Source organism: Cervus elaphus, chromosome 19 (genome assembly GCF_910594005.1).
Source record: "Cervus elaphus chromosome 19, mCerEla1.1, whole genome shotgun sequence".
NCBI classification, from domain to species: domain Eukaryota; kingdom Metazoa; phylum Chordata; class Mammalia; order Artiodactyla; family Cervidae; genus Cervus; species Cervus elaphus.
In genome coordinates, this window is record NC_057833.1 from 48,581,387 (window position 1) to 48,596,414 (window position 15,028).

Below are 15,028 nucleotides of genomic sequence, written 5' to 3' on the forward strand. Positions count from 1 at the left end.
TGCTCCAATAGGTTAAAAAACCACCCATACACCCACAAACCTATTTCTCCTCAGGCTCCATACTGTATCTATCTTGACACTTCTCACACTTATTTTTTTGTTTAAGATCTGTCTTAAACAGATCTTAATGTTTTTGTTTAAGATCTGTCTTCCTAGCTCTATACATAGACTTTGAATCCAGAAACTATGTCTTATTTATGGTTGTTACCTTTGCAACTAGTAGAAACCTAGCATTTAATTCATGTGCAATAAATACTTGTTCAGTTAATGACTACAGTGAAGGCTTTCAAAGAAGAAATAAGAAACAGTATTCATTGGCTTTGAAAATCTGAGATCATCTTATCTCCTTTTCTCTAGGTAGACTTCAAGTCAAAAAATAAGGAAAAGGAGAAATCATAACTCCCTTGATAGTTCATCTTTGGGCTTCATGTAGGCAACCTTTGAATAAATCTGACAATTACATTCTCTCCATAATCTTACCTTTTCATACTGACTATGCATGTTACCAAACCTAGCCCTTTGCCCGTAAACTTATTATAGAAAGTGACTTTCTACATCACTAATCAGTTGATCTTGCCTCTTTGTTCCCACCCCAGATAGCCATTTTCCATTTCCTGAACAACAAGCAACTCTTCATTTAAACATTCTACTCTACTAGTTTGATATTTAAAAAAATGAAAGTAATTATCAGCAGAGTGCTGGTGGCTTATGCGCAAAATGAGGATTTGATCTCCAGGCCCTGTGTGAGTGACAACCTCATGTGCTATTTATCTATTTTACTCACATTAGTGCATGCTAAGTCTATTTAGTCATGTTTTTCCCCAACCCCGCAGACTGCAACCCACCCGGCTCCTCTATTCATGGTATTCTCCAGGCAAGAATACTGGAGTGGGTTGCCATGCTCTCCTTCAGGGAATCTTCCCAACCTAGGGATGGAACTGTGTCTTTTTTGTCTCCTGAATTTGCAAATGGGTTCTTTACCACTAGCACCACCTGGGAAGCTATATCACAGTAGGTAATCTGCCCTGGAGGTGCTCACAGCCTGGGGTAGTGGTGGGATTGAAAAAGTTCTTAAATGAAAGATATTACTTCTGTTCTTGCTTATCAAAGATTTACATCAAAAATTACATGTAAATGCAAACATAGCTGCACAGAGACCTTAAGTGTAGAATCCATAATAGTTATTCAGACTAAAAGACTGAAGAAAAAAAGGAAGACTGAAAAAGACAAAAAAAAGAGGGCAAAACCATCAAATAAGCAATCCACTATCCACTTAGCCAAAGCAGGTCCAATTCCCTGTTGCCCCAGGCCTGTCATCAACGGGCTGATAACACTGGGAGTTCACTCAGTCCTGTCCAACTCTTTTGACCCCATGGACTGCAGCACACCGGGCTTCCCTGTCCATCACCAACTCCCAAAGCTTGCTCAAACTCATGCCATCCAGCCATCTCATCCTTTTATCCCCTTCTCCTCCTGCCTTCACTCTTGCCCAGCATCAGGGTATTTTCCAATGAGTCAGTTCTTCCCATCAGGTGGCCAAAGTATTGGAGCTTCAACTTCAGCATCAGTCCATCCAATGAATATTCAGGACTGACTTCCTTTAGAATTGACTGGTTTTATCACTTTGCAGTCCAAGGGACTCTCAAGAGTCTTCTGCAACACCACAGTTCAAAAGCATCAATTCTTTGGCGCTCAGCTTTCTTTATGATCCAACTCTCACATGCATACATGACTACTTTGACTAGACGGACCTTTGTTGGCAAAGTCTCTGCTTTTTAATATGCTGTCTAGGTTGGTCATAGCTTTTCTTCCAAGGAGTAAGCGTCTTTTAATTTCATGGCTGCAGTCACCATCTGCAGTGATTTTGGAGTCCAAGAAAATAAAGTGTGTCACTGTTCCCATTGTTTCTCCATCCATTTGCCATGAAGTGATTGGACCGGATGCCATGATCTTAGTTTTCTGAATGTTGAGTTTTAAGCCAATTTTTTCACTGTCTTCTTTCACTTTCATCAAGAGGCCTGTTGTACCCGGATCGTGGAATCCCGCCAAACACCACAGGAGCCTGCGGATGGATACAAAAACAGTGAGGAACTTTATTACAAGCTGGAGCAGGCACTCTCTTCACACAACGGTGAAGGAGCCCCGAGTGAAAGCGGGGAATCTTTTTTATACTGTATAGCAGGGGAAGCGGGAAGGGAAGCTTAAGGGGATTGGTTAACTCTTCAACTAAGGATGTCTCGTTAGCTACTGATTGGTGGGTTAGAGTAAGGGGTGGGGGGGGGTGGAGTGAGAGACTTTCCTGTCCTCCCCTGATTGGTTCGTTGAGTTTTTTTCTCTCCTCGGGAGGGGGTTTTACTCAAAATGGGGGTGCTATCCTAAAATGGAGTCGTTTGGGTTTCACATTTCACAGGCCCTTTAGTTCTTCTTCACTTTCTGCCATAAGGGTGGTGTCATCTGTGTTTCTGAGGTTATTGATATTTCTTCTGGTAATCTTGATTCCAGCTTGTGCTTCATTCAACCTGGCATTTTGTGTGATGTGCTCTGCATATAAGTTAAATAAGCAGGGTGACAATATGCAGCCTTGACATATTCCTTTTCCTATTTGGAATCAGTCTATTGTTTCATATCTGGTTCTAACTGTTTCTTCCTGACCTGCATACAGATTTCTCAAGAGAGAGGTCAGATGGTCTGGTATTCCCATTTCTTTCAGAATTTTCCACAGTTTATTGTGATCCCTACAATCAAAGGCTTTGGCATAGTCAATAAAGCAGATGTTTTTCTGGACTGCTTCTGATTTTTATGTGATCCAACAGATGTTGGCAATTTGATCTCTGGTTCCCCTGCCTTTTCTAAATCCAGCCTGAATATTTGGAAGTTCACAGTTCACATATTGCTGAAGCCTGGCTTGGAGAATTTTGAGCATTACTTTGCAAGTGTGTGAGATGAGTGCAATTGTGCGGTAGTTTGAGCATTCTTTGACATTGCCTTTCTTTGGGATTAGAAAGAAAACCGACCTTTTCCAGGTCGGTTTTCTGATACCCCTAACTCCCTTCTTGTTGCATGCTTTCTACTACTTCACCTCTCTGAGTCTCCTCTCACAGATGGGAAAGAGATTGAACTAAGTTCGTTTGTAACATGGTACTAGTATGGGAGTCCTTAGGATCCCCCCTCTCCCAGACAAGAGAGCATCTCTCCAGGGCAGTGCTGGGCCACTCAGTGAGCAAAGTAGGTAGCTGCTTGGCTTTCAGTAAAGCTCTGCTCTTCCAAGTCTTTCCAGAGTTTGCTGGGGAAATCCAAACTTTGTTGGACTCCTTTTCATTTGTTTCACATGTTGGTATTAGTTTTATTTGGAATCACATATGAGAAACACCATCTTTTCAATGCTTAGGGCCTTGAAGTTGCAACTCCGTCCCTGATAGGGGCTTTATGGGCATATCTGAGGCCTTGATCCTAACATCATCATCCAGGGAAGCTACTTTTATGGTAAGAATTCTGAGCTGTGCAGAATCAGAGGAGGTTGTAGGGATAGATGATGCTAAAACTTGCAAAATAAGGTGAATTTAATCTGGGTGGGTTTCCTCATAAAATTCTACTTGCTTTCTAGGGGTATCACCAATCTATAAACTTCGTGGACATCTAGGAGATGTTCTATGTAAAAGGAGTTCTATGGCCAAATAATTTGGGGGAAATAGTGCACTTTCTGTCTCCCTTTAAAAAATATATGATGTACATTAATATATTAGATCCTCCAAGAAGTCCTGCAATAAAGGAACTGGTATAAGTTAAATGTATATAATCACAGCAAGAAAAAATTTAAATCAAGTAACACCTGTTAATATCCTGCAATATTGTGTGGCACACGTATTGAAAAATGCTACCCAAGTATTTGTTTCTTTTGTGGGGGGGGAGGTTGGTGGGTGACACAGTGTTTTCAAAAGAGACTTTTGCACATATCCAGTCAGGTAAATCAATGTTCTCTTGTCAACTGGGCAAAATGAAATGCCAACCCACTCCAGTGTTCTTGCTTGGGAAATCTCATGGACAGAGGAGCCTAGCAGGCTACAGTTCATGGGGTCACAAAAAGTCACACATGACTGAGCGACTGACACTTTCCTTTCTTTCTTGTCAACTGACTTATTTGATGGGAACAATAAATTTATGTGCTGATCCCCAGAATATACACCCATGTGATTTCATGATAAAGCGTTAGTTGGCATGCTTTAAAACATCAGTTAGCATTTCTTTCTCTCCCTTCCCAGGGTATTCATCAGTAGATGATGGCAAGGTCAAGTGACTTCTGTTGACGGTGCATTTTTATGGGCTTCTGTCAGCAAAACATTACCTGTACTAGCCAATGAGTCTAAAAATGGACAAGCTGAACACATCATATTGAAAGAACATATGTTCTCACTTTATAACACAGCTTGAAGAGCTAATTTTACTGTCTACTGGTTATTTAAAAAAAAAAAAAACTTTCAGGTTCAATAAGGATTCAGGGGAGAGGTACTGGGAGAAGCAAAAAAAGGGAGGGGAAAAAAAAAAGTCATCTTACCAAGACTGATCACTGCTCCACTCTTTCTTCCCCAAACAAAATCTCTGAGTGTGTCTGCTTCTTTAACTCCCACCAGGAGCTTGCCAGGGGAATGTTTCCACTTTAATGCTCCCTACTTAGAGCCCTTCATCAGAATCACCCCCATTGGACTGGGAAACTGATAAAGATTTCAGTCTAAGCTGGAGGCAGGGAGGATGGGGCTCCTGGTTAATCAAAACTCTGTTTCACCAAAGTAGTAGTAACATCTGTTGTGAACGTGAACATTATGTCCTCTCAGAATTGCTCTTTTTTTCTCTTTTCCTTCCTTCATTAATATGTGTGTGTGTGTGTGTGTGTGTGTGTGTGTATACATATACTTCTTTATTGGGCTGCATCTGGTCTTAGTTGAGGTGTGTGGGATCTAGTTCCCTGATCAGGGATGGAGCTTAGGCCCCATGTGCTTTAGGAGTGCAGAGTCTTAGCCACTGGGTCACCAGGGAAGTCCCCTTCATTTTTAAAGAAACAGAAATTTCGGGTCCACAGCCTTATTCTCACAGTGGCTCTCATGGGATTATTACTGCTCCCTGTTCCTCTGCTCCCCAATCCCCTCCTATCCTGTTTCTCTGAGGCCTGTCAATCTCCTTATTCCAGCTGCTGAAGCTGCCACAGCCAGCTGCGGGCTCAAGGAAAAAGAAGGCCTCCTGTACTTCTGGGAAATAAATTACCCTTCCCTCCGCTGCACACCAGGGTGAGAGAAAAAATGTGGCCAGCATTGGTTCAGTGCTTACTAGGTGCCAGGCCCTGTGCTAATAAGCACTTTCTGTATATTTTCTTATTTCATCCTATTTCGATTTTATAGATGAGGAAACTCAGGTTCACAAAGGTAGTAACTTGCCCAAGATTACATGCTGTAAGTGACAAAGCCAAGATTTGAAGGCTGATGCCAATTTTGTATTCCTAACCACTGTTGTAAATTCATTCATTCAACAAATGTTCCAGGCAGTGTTCCAGTACTGGGGATGCAGAGGTGGGAAAAAAAGAATTGACTCTTTCCTCATGCAGCATACATTTTAATGAGCAGACAGAAAATGCACAACAGAACATATAATTTTAGGTGCTTGTAAGAAAATGAAAGCAGGGTAAAAGGCTGGAAAAATGGAGAGGGGCTGCTGCTCTGTACCGACTGAGTGGTCAAGGAAGGCCTCTGTGAGGGGGTGACACTGAAGCAGGGATCACCTGGTGCACCTGCCTTTTCACCCAGACACCCACAAGCTGGTGATTCCAGGTAATGTCCTTAGGAGTATTCATCTACGTACCCTGACAAGTCTCTTTTGATACTTCTGGAAAACTTCATTTCAGCTGGGAGACAAAGTTGGTATTCTCCCATAGAAATATTTGGATGTCTTCAGAAATATGCTGGTTCGTGTGTCTTCAGAGCTGTCCAGGAGATAGGTGCCCTCGCCAAACAAAGTCATTCACTGTATTTGGCAAGGAAACCCTATTCTTATAGTAACAATGGCTAACAGTTGCTAAGCACTTACCAAGTCATGTGTCAGATTTTGCATGTGTCATTTCATTTAATGCTGATAACCACTCAAAAGGGAGATTGTCTTAACTTCAGCTGTCATAACAAAATATAGTATCTGAAAGTTAGAGGTCCAAGCTCAAACTCACCAGTTTCTGGTGAGAACTGTCTTCATGGCCTGTAGATGGCCTCTTTCTCCCTGTGTCTTCACACAGGAGTCGGAGGCAGGCGGGTGAGGAGTGGGGACAGAGAGAAAGCATTCTGGTGTGTCTTCTTAAAAAGGTGCTAATCTCATCATGCGGAGAGGGCAATGGCAACCCACTCCAGTATTCTTGCCAGGAAAATCCCATGGACGGAGGAGCCTGGTAGGCTGCAGTCTATGGGGTCACTAAGAGTCAGACATGACTGAGCGACTTCACTTTCACTTTTCACTTTCACGCATTGGAGAAGGAAATGGCAACCCACTCCAGTGTTCTTGCCTGGAGAGTCCCAGGGATAGCGGAGCCTGGTGGGCTGCCGTCTATGGGGTCGCACAGAGTCGGACACGACTGAAGCGACTTAGCAGCAGCAGCAGCAGCAGTCTCATCATGGGGACACCAAGCTAATGACCTCATCAAAACCTAATTAACTCATAAGGTTCCTTCTCTACACATTGACAATTAGATGAATTTTCAGGAGGCACAATTTAATCCATAGCAGAAAGGTTATTACTCCCATTTTCAGGCAAGGAACAAGTACAAAGAATTTAGGTAACTCACCCAATATCACATGCATGCAATCAGTGGTCAATCATGGTCAGTCTGACATATAAGCACATGTTCTTGACCACTTTCCACGTACAAGGATGCACTGTTCCATCATCACCCACCTGGAATCAGGGGAATGTACCTTAAACTCTTCAAAAAGATGAACATATCCTTCTTTGAAGGCATTTTAAAAAGTGCCTTTCTTTATCTTCTTTGTTCAGATCATATGCCCTCTTTTCTCCTTAGACATTAAATGAAAGTCAGACTCAAACCCTATTGTACAACAACAAAAAATTTTTGCTCAAAAAATAATAAAACACCTATGAATCAACTCTCCTGGTTCTGATTCCATGAGCATCATGTAACCTTCTGTTAATAATGTAGCTTATCCCATTGATTGTCTTTCATAGAAAGTGCTGATACCAAACTTGAGTACTTTGTACTGTATTTTTCATTGTTAAATAACACATCTTTCCAGTTGCTACACATCCATTTGTTGTTCATTTGGTTAGCCTGGGCTAGTCCCCAAGTCTCATCACCATTGGAAGCAACAACAAAATAGTTTATGGGTCTCAAAAGTTGAAACCTTTTCCAGACTCCCGTGCTCCTGCTCAGTCTCCATGTTGTCCCTTATTCTTGTTGCTGCATATATTAGCATTCCATTTCTTTAATGGCCAAGTAATATTGCATTGTGTGGATATACCACATTTTACATTTCCACTATCAGAGTATGAGGATTCTAATTTCGCCACATCCCTCATCAACACTGGTTGGCTTATTCTCTATCTTTTAGATATGTATATATTTTTTCGGCCACACTGCACAGCTTATAGGATCTTAGTTCCCCAACCAGGGATTAAACCTGTACCCTTGGCAGTGAAAGCATGGAGTTCTAACCACTGAACTGCCAGAGATGTCCCTCATTGTGTGTGTTTAATATTGTTTTATTTTATCTGTTTATTCACTGATGGTTGCACTGGTTCTTTGTTGCTGTGCACAGGCTTTCTCCAGATGTGGTGAGAAGAGGCTACCCTCTGCGGTGCACCAGTTTCCTATTGTGGTGGCTTCTCTTACTGTGGAGCACAGACCCGAGGCACTCGGGCTTCAGCAGTGGTGGCTGGGCTGCTCTAAAGCACAGACTTAGCTGTTGTGGTGCATAGGCTTAGTTGCCCTCTGGCATGTGGGATCTTCCTGCACCAGTGATCGAACTAGTGTCCCTTGCATTGCAAGGTGGCTTCTTATCCATTGGACCACAAGGGAAGCCCTGCTCACTGTGCTTATGATCTGTTTCCTTGGTTAGTAACGATGTTGAGAGCTTCTTAATGTAGTTATTGATAATTGCTATATCTTCTTTGAATAAATGTTCCATTGCTTTGTCCATTTAAAAATATGGTTATTTGTATTTTTATTAATGAGTTGTAAGAGCTCTTTGTATATTCTGGATATAAGTCCCTTATATATATGGTTTGTAGATATTTCCCCCCCATTTTGTGGGTTGCCTTTTTACTTCCTTGATGGTATTGTTTGCAAAACAAATGTTTTTAATTTTCATGAAGTCCAATCTATTTTTTCTTTCGTCACTTATGCTTTGATGTTGTAGTCAAAAGGCTTTGCCCGACCTCCGGTTGTGGAGATTTACACCTTATTTTCATTTAAGAGTGTTAATATTTTAGCTTTTACATTTGTGTCTTTGATACATTTTGAGTTAACTTTTGTATATTGTGTGTAGGGTCCAATTTTATTCTTTTGTATGTGAATATCCAGTGTTCTAGGACCATCTGCTGAAAAGACTAGAGAAATGGTTTAAAAACATAAGGCAAATCACAATCCTCCTTTATTAAAAGTTTCAGTGACTTTCCATTGCATTTAAAATCCAAATTTCTCTGCCTATCTCTTCACTTTCACTTCACACCACTTTTTATTCACTGAGATCCAGGGTCCCAGGTCTCTCATTTCCCAAAATAAGTAAAGCTTGCTTTCCCCTTAGCTTCCTCCCCTTTCTTTATTCTCTCACTTTAAATGCCACCTCGTCATAGATGACTTTTCCTCAATTGTTCTTCCTAAAAGTAAGTTCTCTATTCCATCGTGCTTATTTTCTACATCAGCTCCTTTTATTTTCTTCATGGCTTTAATTATCTGTATAACTATATCTATATTACTACTTCATTTACTTTTTTGCTTTGAGACATCACCAGATGGTCAATACTGAAATCAGATTGATTATGTTCTTTGCAGCCAAAGATGGAGGAGCTTTATACAGTTAGAAAAGCAATACCTGGAGCTGACTGTGGCTCAGATCATGACTTCCTTATTGCAAAATTCAGGCTTAAGTTGAAGAAAGTAGGGAAAACCACTAGGTCATTCAGGTATGACCTAAATCAAATCCCTTATGATTATACAGTGGAGCTGATGAATGAATTAAGGGATCAGATCTGGTAGACAAGAGTGCCTGAAGAACTATGGGTGGAGGTTTATAACAGTGTACAGAAGGCAGTGACCAAAATCATCCCAAAGAAAAAGAAATGCAAGAAGGCAAAGTGGTTGTCTGAGGAGGCTTTACAAATAGCTGAGGAAAGAAGAGACATGAAAGGCAAGGGAGAAAGTGAGTTATACCCAACTGAATGCAGAGTTCCAGAGAATAGCTAGGAGAGGTAAAAAGGCCTTCTTGAAAGAACAATGCAGGGAAATAGAAGAAAACAATAGAATGGGAAAGACTAGAGATCTCTTCAAGAAAATTGGAGATACAAGGGAACATTTCATGCAAAGATGGGCACAATACAGGACAGAAACTGTAAGGACCTAACAGAAGTAGAAGAGATTAAGACGTGGCAAGAATTCACAGAAGAACTATACAAGAAAGGTCTTAATGACCCAGATAACCATGATGGAGTGACCACTCATACAGTACTGGGAAACCTGGAGTGTGAAGTCAAGTGGGCCTTAGGAAGCATTACTACAAACAAAGCTAGTGGAGGTGATGGAATTCCAGCTGAGCTATTTCAAATCCTAAAAGATGATGCTGTTAAAGTGCTGCACTCAACATGCCAGCAAATTTGGAAAACTCAGCAGTGGACACAGGACTGGAAAAGTCACTTTTCATTCCAATCCCAAAGAAGAGCAATGACAAAGAATGTTCAAAGTACTGTACAATTGCACTCATTTCACATGCTAGCAAGGTTATACTGAAAATCTTTCAAGCTAGGCTTCAATAATACATGAACTGAAAACTTCCAGATGTACAAGCTGGGTTTTGAAGAGGCAGAGGACCCACAGATCAAATTGCCAACATTTGTTGGATAATGGAGAAAGCAAGGGAATTCCAGAAAAATATCTGTTTCACTATGATAAGACTTTGTGTGCATCAAAACAAACTGTGGAAAATTCTTAAAGAGATGGGAGTACAAGACCACCTTATTTGTCTCCTTAGATACCTTTATGCAGGTCAAGAAGCAACAGTTAGAACTGGACCTGGGACAGCAGACTGGTTCAAAATTGGGAAAGGAGTATGACAAGTTTTTTGTCATACCGTATATGTCACTCTGCTTATTTAATGTATATGCAGAGTACACCATGTGAAATGCCAGGTTGGATGAAGCACAAGCTGGAATCAAGCTTGCTGGGAGAAATCATCAACATCATATATGCAGATGATACCACTCCATTGGCAGAAAGCAAAGAGGATCTAAAGAGCCTCTTGATGACGGTGAAAGAGGAGAGTGAAAAAGCTGGCTTGAAACTCAACATTCAAAAAACTAAGACCATTGCTGAAGCTGAAGCTCCAATACTTTGGCCACCTGATATGAAGAGCTAACTCATTGGAAAAGACCCTGATGCTGGGAATGATTGAAAGCAACAGAAGAAGACATCAGAGGAATGAAGATAACTTAACCGACTCAATGGACATGAATTTGAGCAAACTGTGGGAGATAGTGGAGTATAGAGGAGCCTAGAGTGCTGCAGTCCATGGGGTGGCAAAGAGTCAGAGACAACTTAGCAACTGAACAACAACAATACTTCTAGTGTTTCACACATGGTATACATTCAAAAGTGATGTTAGAAACTGGAATTTACAATTAGAAAGAAAGGAAAATTTAGTTGCTCAGTCATGTCTGACTCTTTGGGAACCCATGGACTGTAGCCTACAAGGTTCCTCTGTCCATGGGATTTTCCAGGCAAGAGTATTGGAGTGGGTGGCCATTTCCTCCTCCAGAGGATCTTCCCAGCCCAGGGACCGAACGCGGGTCTCCCACATTGTAAGCAGACGCTTTACCGTCTGAGCCACCAGGGAAGTCCTAGAAAAGACTTTATAAATCACCTAAACATTCTGATTTCACAGGTACAAAAGTCTAGGCCTAAGGAGGGTGAAAGAATTGTCTGAGGTCAGAAAAAACAGTGTCCTTAGTCCCTAAGTTGTGTCTGACTGGACTCTTTTGAGATCCCATGGACTGTAGCCTGCCAGGCTCCTCTGTCCAGGGGATTTCCCAGGCAAGAATACTGGAGCGGGCTGCCATTTCCTACTCAAGGCAGCCTTGGAGACCCAGGGATCAAAGCAGCATCTCCTGCATTGGCAGGCGTATTCCTTACTGCTGAGCCACCAGGGCAGATCCTCAGAATAACTAGTTTTGATTCTGAGAGCTCTAATTTACATGATAATTTCTTTTTCATTTATAATACTGATTTGCCTTATGCCAATACGGCTTTTTTTTTTTTTTTTTACTAAAATGAATTATTTTTTAAAAATTCCTTACAGAAATGACATTTTTCTAAGCTTTCTTCCTAAAATGCCTGGAATGGGCCCTCAGATAGAAGGCCCTTGCCGGGGATAGGAAGGTCGCAAGACACCTTCATTAGGGCGCTAACTCCTTTTTTTCTGCCTTGTGGCTGACCCACCGCTCCTCCCTCCGCTGCCTGCCCCCTCCCTTTCCTCGTAGTCCACCGCCCCAGCACCTCGATCCCTGAGGCTCCGCCCCGTTCAGGGCCGCGCGCCCTTCTCCAAGATGGCGCCAGTGGCCTCTCCTCTGGGGGAAGTGAGCTCACGCTACTCCGGAAGGGAAGGCGGGGAGAGAGCGAGCGGGCGGGTGACCGGCTGTGGGGCTCTAGGGCTGTGGGTGGGGCGGTGGCCGCAGTTGAGGGTTTCACGTTTGGGCTGTAGCGAGGGTAAGGGACTCGTCCGCCTCTGGGAACCGGGTCGAGGGCCCAGGGCCGGGGGCGTTGGAGGAAATCGCCCCAAGCTGTTCGCCTCTGACTGGAGGCGAGGCGACCCTGGGAGCCGGCGTCCCGCCCCCGGCGGCCTCCTTCCCCGACCCTCCTCCCGGGCTGAGCTCGAGCCGCTCCAGCTCTGCCTCGAGAGCTGCTGTGGGAACCGCCGAGCGGGCTGGACTGAACCTTCCCGCTGAGGACCAGCTTGAGAAGAGGGAGCGAGGCGGGTCAGTCCGTCAGCCCAGAGGTCAGGCCGCGGGTTCCGTCAGAGCTCCGTACTTCGCCCAGCCCTCCTGGCTAGGGTCGCGACCTCCTCACGCTGTTTCTGCTCCTCCTTTGAGCATGCCACCAGGTCCTCTGGCAGGGTGATTTTTTTTTTTCTTTCCCTCCTTGCTTTTGCCCGGAAGGAGATATATATATTTAAAGGACATCTGCCCTCATCGCTGTCCTTCTCCTTTTAAAAGTTTCCTTCGGGGGAATGCTTGTATTCCTTCCCTGGACTGTTTGATGATTACTGCTCCAGCCACCGGCTGGTTTAGCAATTGGGAGCCCTTTCAGATCAGATCTTAAATCTTATCACTTACAAAACTACTCTACAGAGTTGTTTCTCCCGCCCAAGAAGGGCAGATGGACTTTGGAGTTAAGATGCAGGGGGGTGAACCAGTGTCAGCAATGAAAGTCTCAGAGAGCGAAGGAAGGCTGGAGGGCCTGGCCACCGCGGTGACCCCGAACAAGAGCAGCAGCAGCAGCAGCTGTGGGGGTGGAATCAGCAGCAGCAGCAGCAGTAGCAGCCGAGGCGGCAGTGCCAAAGGCTGGCAGTACAGGTATGGCCCTTTCTCCAAGGTGGTTTCCTGAGGAGGGGGTGAGTATGCTGAAGTCTGCATTCCTGCAGTTGTTGAAGGGTTAGGTTTATGCAGTAACTTCAGAAGTAGCTAATACGTTTCATTTGGACCTGGGGGGTCTCAACTTTCATTAGCAAGATTTAATACGTTTATTTGTCCATTCAACAGGTATTTATTGAAGGCCTTTTGGAGAACACATAAATGTATCCCTTAACTCCCTGTACAACCGTAGAGTTAATTTTTCCTGTGATTTGAGTCTATACTCACTTTTTTTTTTTTTGCCTATATTGTAATTTGTTGACAATAAGTCTGCCTCCCTTTCTTGCTTGTTGAAGGTGGGGAACTGTTTAACTCCACTCTCTCCAGAGGTTAGCAAAATGCTTGGTGCTGAGAACTTGTTTGTCCAGTGATGGAATCATTCAATCAGAAAAGATTCTCGTCCTCATAGTATTTGTGATTTAGAAAAAGAGATGTACCTAAATAATTTAAATACAGAGTGTGTGCTTGCTCAGTCGTGTCTGTCTTTGTGACCCCATGGACTGTAGCCTGCCAGGCTCCTCTGTCCATGGAATTCTCCAGGCAAGAATACTGGAGTGGGTTGCCATTCCCGTCTCTAGGGGATCTTCCTGATCCAGGGATCGAACTCAGGTCTCGGCAAAAGTACAAATGCTAGTGCTTTCGATACTCTAAACTAGTGAGATGTTTCAGTTTGAGTTGATTAGGCCACTCACACCCCTCTGTCTTTGAGAGATTCTACATTTATTAATTTTCATTGATATGAATGAAAAACTGAAGGAACAGGAAGTGACTGCTGGCGAAGTAATGGTAGTTTTTTGTTTTTGATAATGTATAGGATAGGTGAGCATAGCCATCCAGAATCTTTTTTTTTTTAATTGAGAAATATTTGACATATAACATTATATTAGGTTCAGGTGTACAATGTAAAGATTTGATATTTGTATGTATTGTGGAATGATCACCATAATAGATCTAGTTAATGTGTGTCCCCACACAGAGTTAATTTTTTTTTTTTAATGAGAACTCTCTTAGCAACTTTCAAATGTGTGATACAGTATTATCAACTATAGTTGTGATGCTGCACATTACGTTTCCATGACTTATTTATAACTGGAAGTTTGTACCTTTTGATCACCTTCCTCCATTTTACCCACCCCTGCCTCTGGCTGCCCTCAGTCTGTTCTCTGTATTTATGAGTTTCGTTTTGTTTTTTAGATTCTACATATAAGAAGGATTGTCCTGTATTTGTCTTTTCTCTTTCTGACTTTTCTCACTTAGCATAATGCCCTCAAAAAGTACATCCACCTTATTGCAAATGGCAATATTTCCTTTTTTATGGCTGAATAATATTCTGCTGTGTGTATATATACCATATTTTATTTATCTACTCATCATTGTACATTTGATGGCCTCTTTGGTTGCGTCCATGTTTTGGCTTTTGTAAATAATGCTGCAGTGAACATGAAGGTTCCTATGTATTTTCAAATTAGTGTTTTCCTTTCCTTCAGATGAATACCCAGAAGTGAAATTGCTGGACTATTCAGAACCTTAAGAATGAATGAATGAAATTGTAATATCCTGTGTTATTGGAATTATAGGAATGAATTCTTAAATTTTGGTCAAATGATTGCCTTATGCCTAGCTCTAGTCCTTTTTAGCCTTTGTGATGTTTCTAGTTGTGAAATTTGTATGAAATTTGGAAGAGATTAAAATCAAGATTTTGTGAAGGCTATACATTTATCATGAATAGTATCCATATATGTGAAATACGCTTGGCTGTATTTACATACAGAAAAGTGGAAGATTATAACTTTTTATTGGTAAGTGATCATACAAAAGGAAAGTATAGTTACTGCGAAATGTCTAGGCTCAGTTTTGGAATGCATGATGCTTTTGTGTGTGTGTGTAGTTTAAGACTAACCATATAAAATTATCAATAACTTAGCAGGGTTATTTTGCTATAACTTAAGGAAGCAAGATAAAGTAATATTTCATGTAGCCAGAGGTCAGTCTTCTGACATCCTCAACTGTTTGAAACCCAATCTTTAATTGAATTGAAAAGTGAAACAGGTTTTTTAACACTGTCATAAAGCCATATACTTTATTCCTATACTTTGATTCAGGACTCTATTATCCCTTACTTAGGGTATTATTTAATGGTTATATA

The 15,028-nt window shown here is 42.1% G+C and overlaps 1 protein-coding gene across 1 annotated transcript in view; it reads left to right on the forward strand.

Moving 5' to 3' along the window:
* Positions 1–11,865: 11,865 nt before the first annotated feature.
* The window catches only part of OSBPL11 (oxysterol binding protein like 11), a 91,253-nt gene continuing 88,090 nt past the window's right edge, over positions 11,866–15,028 (forward strand). The window contains exon 1 of the mRNA XM_043874471.1: positions 11,866–12,825. Coding sequence (XP_043730406.1) covers positions 12,629–12,825 — 197 coding nt within the window. The 5' untranslated portion in view covers positions 11,866–12,628. The remainder of the gene's footprint in view (positions 12,826–15,028) is intronic.